The sequence below is a fragment of the Chelonia mydas genome, chromosome 18 (assembly GCF_015237465.2).
Source record: "Chelonia mydas isolate rCheMyd1 chromosome 18, rCheMyd1.pri.v2, whole genome shotgun sequence".
In the NCBI taxonomy this organism is placed as follows: domain Eukaryota; kingdom Metazoa; phylum Chordata; order Testudines; family Cheloniidae; genus Chelonia; species Chelonia mydas.
The window spans coordinates 17,532,029-17,544,594 of NC_051258.2; the positions used below are offsets into that span (position 1 = coordinate 17,532,029).

Consider the following 12,566-nt stretch of genomic DNA (forward strand, 5'->3'; position numbering starts at 1 on the left):
ATAAATATACATTGCTAGTGAACTTGGTAACATTTGCAAGGAGTACAGAGGCAGCTGAGTATGTTACAGAAAGTGAGATCTTTAGCCTTCAGGTTAGGGTGCCTGACTATTTATTTATATATTAAGATGTCTGTAACCACTCCTACCTCAAGGCTCCTCTACTGAAGAGGACTGGATAGGACACTCTGGGCCTGTCACACATGGTTCAGCAAGTTAAAGGGTTCACTGTTAAGTGCCAAAAGGCTCCTCTTCCCCTATTCCAATGTTGACCCCTCTTCAGCACCTTTAGTATGTGCTATCAAGATTATGACAACTAAGGGAAAGAATCCTACCTAAATATCCCATGGGGCAAAGTAAACTGATTTTATGATTTTTCTACTATGTGCAGGATAGTTTTGGCAATCTACTTGTTCTGTTTATCCACTTTGTCTTGCAGTACCTTATATTCCTTCAACCCGGAAACATGACGACATTAAAGATGACTCTGAGGTATTTTAAAAATTATTTTTAAATTAATATTTACATTTTCTGTACATAATGTAGCTATAGTTTATAGACAGTGTTTTCTTCTTATTGTGTATATCCTTTTTTTCCAGTAAAGGAAATCTGGGTCTCCCAAAATCAAGTATTTAGTGATTTAATGGATTTCTCAGACTTTCTTTTGTTTTCTGTGTATATTGTCTCGATCACAAAGTGTGAAAGACTTTATTTCCCCATTCATATTGGAACAACTATGATTTATCTGAGGGTTGCAATTTATTGGTCCTTGCCTCTGAATTAGCAGCTTACAGTGGTTTAACATTATTTCAGTTCTTTGCTGTTCTCCTCTCTAATGCATGTACACTGCTTATCACCCTCAGGCCACCCCTCCACAGACTAAAATTATGAATCTTGGTCCAGTGTCACTGACAATGTAAGTCACGAACTATCCGGTTTGCTCTGAAATTTTGCAGATAAATAATACACACTCAATTATAAAGGGCCCTGAAGAAGTAAAAGTAGAAAAATGTATGCGTACGTTTTATTTTTTAGTTCTTTTGTAGAGGGTCTAGCAGCATCTCTGCAGACTAAGAATGTTATTCCCTTGGAGCACTTTGACAAATCCCAGTGCACTTTAAATAAGCCTAACGGGCTTCAAAACAATAGTTTTAAAAATGCTTCGGCATATTTAAAATAAATAAGAAGCACTTTACAAAGCATTACCAGGTTGATTTCCCCCTTTCAACAAAACTGCACCATCTATTCTCCACTACACTCACTGCCACTGCCAGTAATGCACAGATGAGTGGTTCTGGTTATTGCATAGATTGCCTTGCTGTCAATCATATATGTTTTTAAGAATCATCTTAAGTGAACACTGAGAGACTAAAATGTGTACATTGGGATGACTACAGAAAATTTAGTCTCATTTTCTGAAATGAGAAAAGGAGTACTTGTGGCACCTGAAATGGATGGTTATTTGTATTGCAGTAGTACCAAAAGGTCCAATCAAAATTTAGGTCCTCTTGTGCTAGGTGCTGTACTAATGTATAGGAAGACACCTGGCCCCTACCCTAATCAGCTGTTCCCATTTTTTCCACCTTGTAGATGAGTGCTACTAAACTGAAATAGCATATCCTGCGCAGAGAGGATGTGGCATGCTGGAACCTTGCTGACTAGAATCTTTAAGCTCAATGCAATCTCTTTTAATAACAGTCAATCCTAGATCAAGACTCCTTATATAAACACTTCCCATAGATCGGCAGAACCTTGATCTGGCTACAAGTACAGTAGTATGAGGTCAAATAAAAATAGAAATAAAAATGTGTTGAAGCATTGTAAACATTGGTAACGGGGTATAACTGGGACAGATGCTGTACTTTGCTTAACTCTTTCCGACTGCTTGATTTTGAATGTCTCTAAATCTGTCATTTACAGTCACCAAAATCATGTGGTTTTATTTAATGTCAAGACACCTCCCCAGGGGACAAAATAGTTATTTCTATCTTCTTTAATAAAGCTTCAATCAAAATAATATATTTTCCATTTTGAAATCTCTTCCACAAATATTCACTCTTGGGAAATCAGCATGGTCCTGACCAGCAACTTGAATTTCACTACAGCTGTAGTGTGTTTGACATACCCTGAAACTGCTTAACCTCATGCCAAGGCAGATTTACTCAATTAGCAGAGTATGGTTTCTGTATCTTTTTTTTTTTCTCCTTAGATCTTCTTTATTAATATGTATCTCCGTATCTTTCAGAATGTGCAAGACACTGTTCACTCTCACACAGAGCTCTAGCTCGGAAGGGCTAACAGTTCAAGAATTGAATTCAGACCCTCTTTGCTTGGTCAGAGTCTTTCATTTTCCAGAGTAGGGAATCCAAGAGTTTCCATGATGGATGAATACTACATAGCTGTAACCAAAATCCTGTGAATGAGTATATAAATATATATATATATATATACACTTGGGATTTCTAGGGCTTAGTTAGACAGAAAACCTGAAGTGGAAATGCTTGATGCTTAGAAATGAGTGCTAAGTGACACACAACTTTTTTCCACTGTGTGAATAATAGAGTTGCATACTATTTCCCTTGTCCTGATTTACCACCAGAAAAGGAACCTGGCTGAAGGACTTTTATTTTAAATATGTTTCTGTCTGACTTTGGACTCTTATCACTTTGGGATTTAAGTCTCTGAGGGTCTGTCTTGACTAGGACAAGTGGTTGCGTTTAGCTATAACATATAAAGTAAGCATGACCTAAACTTGACCACTTTTTCAAGACAAAAACTCCCAGGTGGGGAACCTGACTGGATCAATATTTGGTAATGTAATACAGACCCTGTCACCTCTAGGCCATTAATGTAAATTTCTGCTCTGATCTGTATAAAATAAAAGCTGATTCCAAGGCAGTGGGTTCTACAGGCACACTGTACAAAAGTAGAAACTGGTTTGCATGTTAAAAAGCAAGTTACACCAGTAAAAAAACAGAGCATCTAATAACCTTAGGTGATAGGTCTGCCACGAACTGTTGGCTCAGTCACATGCTAGACTTCCTAGCTGGTTGTTCTGAACAACCAGCATGTCAGACGCTGGCAAACCAGCCACCATTGGCCAAAATAGCAGTTTAGTATAATGGCGCTTTACATGGTGTGGTGAGCTGCTGAGTATAATTGCATAGATATGTATGGTCCTACAGCAGTTCACCTGCAGAATATGGGAACATTCAGAATTTATTCTTATTAAAAACATGTTACTTAAGATGAAATGTTCAGCAAGCTATTCCCTTGGGGGGAAAATAATTGGCACCCATAATAGCAAGTAGAAAAATTATGCCAAGGAAGGTTTTTTAAAAAAAAACAACTACTTGTTTTAGGGCTGTGTCATTCTTGTCCTATTTGACAAATCGGTGTTTGACTAGTGAGCACATTGAGCAAATCCTGACTCTGTTAAGAGGTTAAACTTGTTTGCTCTAACAGTTCTTAGTTAAGAAGACTTCAGCTGTTTCTGAATATGTATCTGTTTGTCTTTATACAGGATATCAAGCCAGTTATTGATGGAATGGATGGAATTAAGATTTCTCAGGGGCTTGGACTACAGGACTTTGACTTAATCAGAGTTATTGGACGTGGAAGTTATGCCAAAGTTCTTTTAGTACGGTTAAAAAAGAATGATCAAATTTATGCCATGAAAGTAGTGAAAAAAGAATTGGTCCATGATGATGAGGTAAAAGTCTGTTTAAAATTTTAAAATGCTGAATTGAATCATAGTTCAGTATTGCCATTGGTTCTAACTGGTGAATGAAGGAAAAAGTGTTAAAAATGTGACTGAAATTTTGAACAAATATTTTGTCATGTAGTGGAAGCTTCACTGACTGGTAAGTTAGTTGGTGGCATCAACTGCCTACATGAAGTATGGCACAGACTGGTTCTGGGAGAAATGTCCACTACCTCCGAAGTAACTAATACAGACTAATTGGTTAGCAGTTTTAGAAAAACACAAATGAATTATTTATAATAAACCTGGATGTTATTCAAAGTCTAGCCTTTTGTTTACTGGTTAAATAGAGTATTGGGTATTAAATAGTCTGTTCATCTGCGACTGAAAGGATAGCAAAATGTTACCTCCCTCCCAATTTCAGCTTGTAGGGTGTCAGAAGAAACTAATGAACAAATCCTGAATTTCATAACAGGAGCTGAACTTACATTTTTATAATGTTTTTTATTTTTATAGAAATATATCATCTGAGAGTGCATTTGGGTGTGTATATAAAATGTGTGCGCACGCGCGCACACACAGTACATGTAATATAAAACTACAGATTGTTTTTCACATTTAGTAAATCACTGGCTTTTAAAAGGGGCTACATCAACATGATTTTTTTTTTTTTCATGAGTCAATTTAAAAAAAAATTCAGTCTGGATGAACGGCATGTCCTGGTTGTGGGGTGTGTTTTTTTTTTTTTTTTTTTTTTTTTTTTTTTTAATTGCTTTAAAAATGTGCTGTAATAGTTTCTTCGGTAACGTAGGGAGTGACAGATTGAGAGGGAACCATGAATTTGACTGATAACAAATGCATTGAGTAAATAAACTGGAAAAATAAAGAAAATATTTTTCAGTAGCTTCTTTCCATATTAGTAGTCGAACTTTTGGCTATAACAGATACACATTTTTCAGACACAATTGTGATTTTTTTTTTTTTTTTTTTTTTTAAGTTGGCAGTCTCTGTTAATTCCATGGCCACTGGAAAACTAGTTTACAAAAAGAAAAGGAGGACTTGTGGCACCTTAGAGACTAACGCATTTATTTGAACATAAGCTTTCGTGAGTTACAGCTCACTTCATTGGATGCATGCAGTGGAAGGCAATATTTTGTTGCAAAGAATTAAAAAATAAATAAATAAATAAAATCGATGGTGGTAGTAACCAGTTTCACTAGTTGCTGTACTTGTTACATTCCAGAGACTGATATTCAAAGAGTATGGCTGCTTAGATTCTTTATCTTTAGACTTGCTTGCCTAAGTGTTGCAATCTTTTTTTCATGACGAAGAAAAAGGGATAAGAAAAAGTTGCTCCGTAATTACATTTCTTGTTTCTTCAATTGTTTCTTTCGGTGACAGTGAAAGGTGAGGAGAAATATTTAGTCAGCTTTGTGGTTGTCTTTGAGAACTAGAAACAGTTGAGAAAATTCTGTCAGTTATTTTGGATTGTGTCCTCACACATCATAACATAGAAACTTGATCTAATTGCTGCTGTTTGCTACAAGCTAGCATTTATGAGAGATGGAATTTTATGAATACACATCTAAAGTGATGGAAATTCCATTTGATTGTGTTTCAATGGTAGAGAAAATGCATTACTTAGTAATGTTTTCCTCTTTCAAATATCAGTGAATTTAGAATGCATCGAACCCGCTGGTGCTTTGTTAGTGTTGTAGTAACAGTAATATTCAAAGGCTATCTTCAACAAAATGGAGTTGAAGCAGATTTCCCCCCCCCCCGCCCCGCCCCGATTTAATGAGAACTGAAGTTAAAGGAACCGAAAGGAAATATCCTGTTTAATGCTCATTCAGAGTATGTTGTCAGGCTAAAAGTAATACGTTTCAAAAAACAAAATTCATTAACTGTCTTTTTACCAAGTTACCTTATTATACCCATGTGAAAGACAACTTAGAAATACCTATCACAAAGCACCAGTTATTAAAGCTGAAAGAATTTTTAAAATCTAATTTGCTTCACGCTGTTCATGCTGTTCCTTTTGATTTTTTTTCTTAGCCTAGGAAGTGAGAATAATGTCCCCCTTTTTTCCCCCTTTTTTGATCGTTACTAGCCAGTGTCACTCTCCTGTTCTAATGGAAATAGCACAATGCTACAAAGCTTGGTTTACAGTCATTGTAAGAAAAGTTTACTTGGTGCTTAAAAAAAAAAAAGACATGGAAACACTTCTATTGCTTGTTTATACTAACTTTTGTATATACATAATTTTTTGCCTGTAATTGACCTGTCTCTGCCCCTTCAAAGGCTACATCTTTATGTACAGAACCAAATACATGTTAACACTTGATGGGGATTCCCAGCTCCCATGGAGATATCAGTTGTTGGGCTTGGCCTGACAGGATAGCACTAAAGATTGCCCTCTGGAGGTTGCAATCTAGCTTTTACCTGCTGGACCTCACATAAGGGCACCTGAGTATATATCCCCTAGTTGTCTTCAGATTGACTGGAGAGTTGACATGGTGTTGGTCAGCTAGAAACTGGGGAATTCAAGCCTACCAATGCCCAAGGTTTCCTGCCAGTCACTCCTTGATAGGTATTCGTGGAAGGGTGGAGTATTGTGGCATATATGCTATAACAGGCATGGGGAATGCTTACCTATGCTGAGAACAATTACAGTACACAGACTTTAGGTTTTGCATTTATGAACAGATTTGGGATATTTTTTTACAATGGGTCTTGGTTTTGCAGTGCTGTCCTAGCATCTATTAAATTTGGGAAATACCAGTAGCTTGTGGTCTCCTTTCTCAGTATTTCACCTGCATAGTTTAGCTGATCACAGAAACCATGTGAAACTCAGTGACTTGTACCCAAACCAAAGCAAATTGTGGCAGCTCCAGCTGACACAAATGGTTATAATGTGATATCCACTTGCTTCAGGACACTTTGAATCAATATATCATTAATACTTCACATATGTTTTCTTATTTTTTAAATTTCATGATGAGTAAATTTTGTTCAGATTTTTCTGGATGTTCAGAAAACCTCTGACAAGCAGTTGAAGCAAAAAAAATATTACTTTCTCTGGGCCATCTATTTTCCATCTTTTTTTAAGGAATGTTTGTAACAGTGACACACTATATATATTAATATATGGGACTATAAATGTTGACGGTTTATTTTCTGGCTTTACCCACAGCAGGGTATCCAGCAGTAGTTCTGATTCTCCAAATACTCTATTTCAGGATATTGATTGGGTACAGACAGAGAAACATGTGTTTGAACAGGCATCCAGTAATCCATTCCTAGTTGGTTTACATTCGTGCTTTCAAACAACAAGTCGGTAAGAAAGTTTTGAAGTTACTTTATTTTGAAAATCTTGATCTTTGTACTAACTGCTTTTTCATAAAGCAACCATGGCGGTTAGAGAGTATAATCTTAGTGTTTTGAGACCTTTGGATCGAAGTATTACTATAACAGCCCTTTGTAGAAATAACACAAGATAACAGCGTGGCCTATTTAATAGTATAGTAACATTCAGATATAGACATGTAAATGGACAAACTTTTAGGGTAGTAAGTTAGCTGTGTCTCTATTATACATTTCTGGACACACAAAATCAAGCAGTCTTAAAAAGCACACACTAGGAACTGTCTCTTCTCACAGTATTTATTGGGGCAACTAATTTGAACAACTTAAATGCCGTTCCTACATATATATCGAGAAGTAGTATTTTTATATATAGCTGTTCATTATTTTATGCTTTCATCACTGTGGCATTTAAATACGTAGCACAGATTGAGAAAGTACTTTGATTCATTTGAGAAAATACTTAATAAATTCTTATCTACTTGCAAGTATCAGTGAATTGTTTTTTCTCATCTGCAAAAACTGAAGTGATTTATATTTTTTTCAGTATTTTATTGAATGCAGGTATTTAATGTGGGGGCGGGGGGGGAATCAAGAGAAATTATCTTATACTGGAGTGCATATGCATGGCTGGAATAATGGATGTTTCCAGTTAACTTTTTCTTGTATAAGGGTATTCTTATTCATGGCTGAATTTAGGTGCCATAGCCCCTTCAGTGCTATACTGATACACATGCTAGTCATACAAAATGTTACATGTGTGATATTTGGAAGATTTACTTCCTTGCATTTATTCATGTGAGTTGCATGCAGTAGACTGCCTGCATAACCTAAGCAGGCAGATTTTGTGCAGTATTCAGGGGATTTATTTTTATTTAGGCTTATGCACGTAGCTGTTTAAAAAGGAGCGCCTTTTCTTTGTTCCCCATGCACGCAGACAATTCTTAAATACACAGCCATGAAATGGATCACCTCTGAAACTCTCCCTTTAACCTTTTATCATCATGTTCACAGTAACCATAATGACCCAGCAGCAAAAAACATACCTCCTGATCTGCACTTTCTCTTTTTCTCACTGCTAGTGGAAATATATGGGCTTTTCAGTTTGCCCTGAAGATCAGTAAGGTAGGGTTATTGTGGACCAGGAAGAGAGGAGGAGTTCCAAAGGTCACCTGTAAAGAGTGTTATTAAAAAGGGGGTGTTTGCCTTTTTGTTTGTTGCTTTATGATGAATGAAAAAAGTGGCCAAAAGCTCTTTATTTTTGTTGTGTTTTAGCTTAGAAATACTAGCAAGGTCAGCTCTGGTCTTCTCTTGATTTTGCATAAGAGACTATGGGACGTATGAGGATACATATTACCACTCACCTGCGTAATTGAAGGAAAAGGTTGCTGAAGTGTAGTAGATTAGAAAAACAAACAAAAATTGTTTTAAATATTACCTTTTAAAATCCTTTCCTCTTTCTGCTGCTAAGTTTTCACTCTCTTGGCTCTTGTGATGTTGTTATTTCACTAATACTTCAGTCTCATCATGGTGTCTTCCAGGACAGATGAGACCTGAATGACTAATGTAAAAACCAAACAGAGAAAATACTTCTTAAAAAATCAGGCTTCCTTATAAACATCATAAGAAGCAAGAAGAGGGCTGAAATCAGAGTTTAGATAAGTCATTCGCATGTCACTTCTTTGGGAGATTTTCATATTGGAGCAGGTTTGAAGAAAAAAAAAAGTATGGAAATAAATATAAAGTACTTGTCCAGTATTCTTCTGTGCTGCTTTTGTTGCTGGGGTTGTTTTTAGTCCTTTCTCCCAGCATTGCTTCTCCTTTTTAATCCTGCAGTGAAACCAATATCTGTGTTTATGACTTAAATCTGTTGTCCTGGGTATTGTTGTAATGTCACAAATTCAGCATTATGGCTTCACTGCAGGATCAAATGGAAGCAGGAAACTGACTGTGAGGAAGCAAACTTATTCAAGTTCAAGTGCAAGTAGTGCTGATAATCGGCACACAGGAAACAAACAGTAACATGGGTAAGCTCTGTTTAAGTCCGGTATTAGAAATTTTCTTTCCCTAAGCAACACCTTTAAATATTAGATCAGTGCTTTGTGTGCCATTTTTACTTTAAATCTTAAATATATTTTAGATTGTATTTAACAATAACAAAGTTACAATAAATGTATATACTTAGAGAAATAATTTAAAAGAAAATTTCTCACTTTACTTTTTTTTACTTACCTGGATGATGTCACTAAATCCTTAGAGTACAAAAAATGCAGTTCCCTACACTGTTAGGAATTGGTGTCATTATTGTTATTACAGTAAGAGAGGTACACATAGTACTTAACCAGTAATTAAGGTAGTTTCCTAACATGGATGGTTAAAACTGAAAGCTTTGAGCCTGCAAAGAGAAATCCCATTGAAGATAGTAGGGACTACTCACATACATATAGTTAAACATATGTTTCAGAGTAACAGCCGTGTTAGTCTGTATTCGTGAAAAGAAAAGGAGTACTTGTGGCACCTTAGAGACTAACCAGTTTATTTGAGCATGAGCTTTCGTGAGCTACAGCTCACTTCATCGGATGCATAGCATATCATCCGATGAAGTGAGCTGTAGCTCACGAAAGCTCATGCTCAAATAAACTGGTTAGTCTCTAAGGTGCCACAAGTACTCCTTTTCTTTAAACATATGTGTAAGTCTTTACACAATCACAGTCTAAATTAGATAACATTGTGATCACAATAACCAAGATATTGGGAAGGGGCGGGGGCATAAGAGGTCAGCAGTTGCAACAGTGAAAGATCACAAGCTCTGCTTCTTGATATGTATTCAGATTGTTTGTTAGGGGCATGTGGGTCTTGGTTTCATTTAGTTTTTTGTAGTTTTTCAATAGCAGTTGCAAGAAAAAGAATCCTGAAATTGGGCCATGACAAGCTGGTTTGCCTCTTAAGTAAATTAACTGAGTGTATTTTTTTAAGTGTCTCCAAAAAGAAGGGGGTCAGTCCTTTGCTTTGGATTTTAACTTAGTTTGGATTTTGACTTAATTTGGAGTTGTTTTCAGAAGGCTTTCTCTGGATGGAATTCATAGGTTCTTCTATAGTGGTTAATCTTTACAAAGTATGTATTTTAGAATTAGATGAGCAGTGAGGAGAATTTGCCAAATGTGTGTGGGGAAAGGAAGGTGTAGAGAGAAGAATTTTTAATTCTGGAATAATTGGGTGCATAAAGAAAAGCTGCTTCTGAGGCAGCTTCAGTTTTCACAAGAAGCACTCACTCAGCATATTTCTATTCTGTAGGACTCTTTAACCTTGTCAGCTTGCATGGATCATATTTTCCCACAAGTGGTATCTTCTCTCCAGTGTGTAATAAGTCTCTTCATATGGCTGATCATTCCACTTGTGTTTTCCCTACACCTACTGCATTTTCTCTTGTGTTTTGAGGAGTGCATTGCAAAACTAGTTTTGAAAAGCTACTAATAGGCCCTGATAATGCAGCCATTAACTTCAGGGGGTATACTATGTAGAATATTACAGAATTGGACCCATAATGGTTATTGCAATGTCTTTGAAGATATGTATCATACTAAAAAACCCCAGGCTGCGTATTCATCCATCTCCAAAATGTCCATACATGTCTGGAGTTTCCTGCAAAATCTTTGTAACTGTCCTTGCTTGACATACTGCCTTTCTGTAATGCGAAGTAATAAGCAATGCAGGTTTATCAACAAAAATCAAAGAAGGCTGCAGCCAGTTGTCTTGCTTTGGAGAGAAATTTACATATTAAATGAGTCAATGTCCTCTCTCATTACACTGTGTTGTGCTATGAAGTAGAGAATCATTGCATGCAGGTTAAGATGCCAGTGGATGAGACTTGGATGAGTTGTTGAATTATGAGGTGGTAAATTGGATTTTCCCAAGGTTACGAGATCATACTCTTTTCATATTAAGGTGGACCTTTAACCTATACTAGACAAGGGGTTGAAAAAATAAGTGTATTTGTTAGCTTCCGCTACCGGGTTTGGAGCGGTGGGGGGGATTATTCAGATTCAGATTCTTTTAGTGGCAAAGGTCCTAGTCAAAGAACAGAGCTGTAATAATTCCAGATGGTCCTGTTGGCTGCACCAAATTTAATTTCCATTTCTAGTGAAAAATGGCCCTATCTGAACTCATCAGACTCCTGTTTTTATTACGAGTGGCCTTACGGAGCCAGGCATTTCTGTATCCTTCGAATTTAGAATGTTTCTCCCAGCATGGCATTAGGAGCTCAGATTGTTGTATTCAGCATATAAACAGAATTATCTTAATTTTTATGGGTGCGTATAAGGATCCTGATACAATTTAAAAGTTTATTTGGAAGAGGATTGTTGTGAATCATGTGTGATTGAAATCATTAGAACCCTTTTATTTTGCTCAAACATAAATTTGTTTTTCTACACTTCAGAGAAATGTAGATCTCCAGACATCTTTCTTCAGTGTGTTGGTTTTGGCTTTTCAGAAGCTAGTGCAAATAACAGCGTAATAGTTGTATGTTCATTAATGCTCAAAACTCTACAGTGCTTACTGACCTTTTTAATACTGGTAAATTAATAATAAAACTAGTCATCTTAGTCTTCTTAAAATATGTTTACTTTTGACTTGTGTTTTGGTTGGTTTAAAAAATGTCTTACATGTATCAAAAATGTAACAAGTCTGGGTGTGTGAACTTCGTTTTTCAAATGTGAAACTATTCAGATTTCATGTCTTTGCCTGATTTAAAAAAAACAACGCACCTTCAGCCTAAAACAGTATTCAGTATTTTGTCTAATATTTATGTCAAAGTAGATCTGTGCCAAACTCCTAGATGACTGATCCTTATTTCGTGGCAAATAATAAAATTTCATCTAATGAGAAACTTTGTGTTTTTTAAACTTACACTGTTTTGTTTAAAATATAATTATCTAACACAGTCTGTTTTCTAAGCCATTCAGAATACAGCTATTCAGTAGCAGTTCACGGAGAAAATTTGATGATACTATTCCCTGTTTCACGAGACAGCCATTGCAATCTGCATGAGTCATGTGATATGGTAGACATAGCCATTAAAATAAGATGTTTTTATAGTATAAATGTCTTGTTATTTGAAAATTAATGTCTATTTTGCTCCTGCATTTGTTTTTGATAAAGCCTTTGGCTTTGCAATTTATCATCTACTTGCCATACTCCTGTGACAATATCTTATTCCTTTGTCGCAATCTCTAAGTTAAACTTTTAAAATATACATTTGATATTGTATTCAAGAAATGATGTTTTACACTGACAGCCCACAATGGTACTTGGTTACTTTCAGCAACCTCTGTTATCCTTTTCATGTGTTTGGATAGTTATGTTGGCTTCATGCCAAACTCAGACCTAGTGTTAAGCAGGTACACCTTCATTAAGCTCAAATCAGTTTCTTCATTTGTGTTTTTCTATTGAAGTATTCTTATACATGCTTTTAAATTATGGATATGTCATCTACATACCACAG

At 36.0% G+C, this 12,566-nt stretch overlaps 1 protein-coding gene across 9 annotated transcripts in view; it reads left to right on the plus strand.

The window, feature by feature from the left end:
- The window catches only part of PRKCZ (protein kinase C zeta), a 152,881-nt gene that overhangs the window by 103,426 nt on the left and 36,889 nt on the right, over positions 1–12,566 (plus strand). For 8 of the 9 annotated variants that reach the window (XM_043531488.1, XM_037881435.2, XM_037881433.2 and 5 more), the window contains 3 exons: positions 437–489; positions 3,521–3,709; positions 6,940–7,037. In XM_043531488.1, coding sequence (XP_043387423.1) covers positions 437–489; positions 3,521–3,709; positions 6,940–7,037 — 340 coding nt within the window. Of the gene's footprint in view, positions 1–431; positions 490–860; positions 914–3,520; positions 3,710–6,939; positions 7,038–12,566 lie in introns of those variants that run through there. The other variant, XM_037881437.2, reaches the window with a different exon arrangement.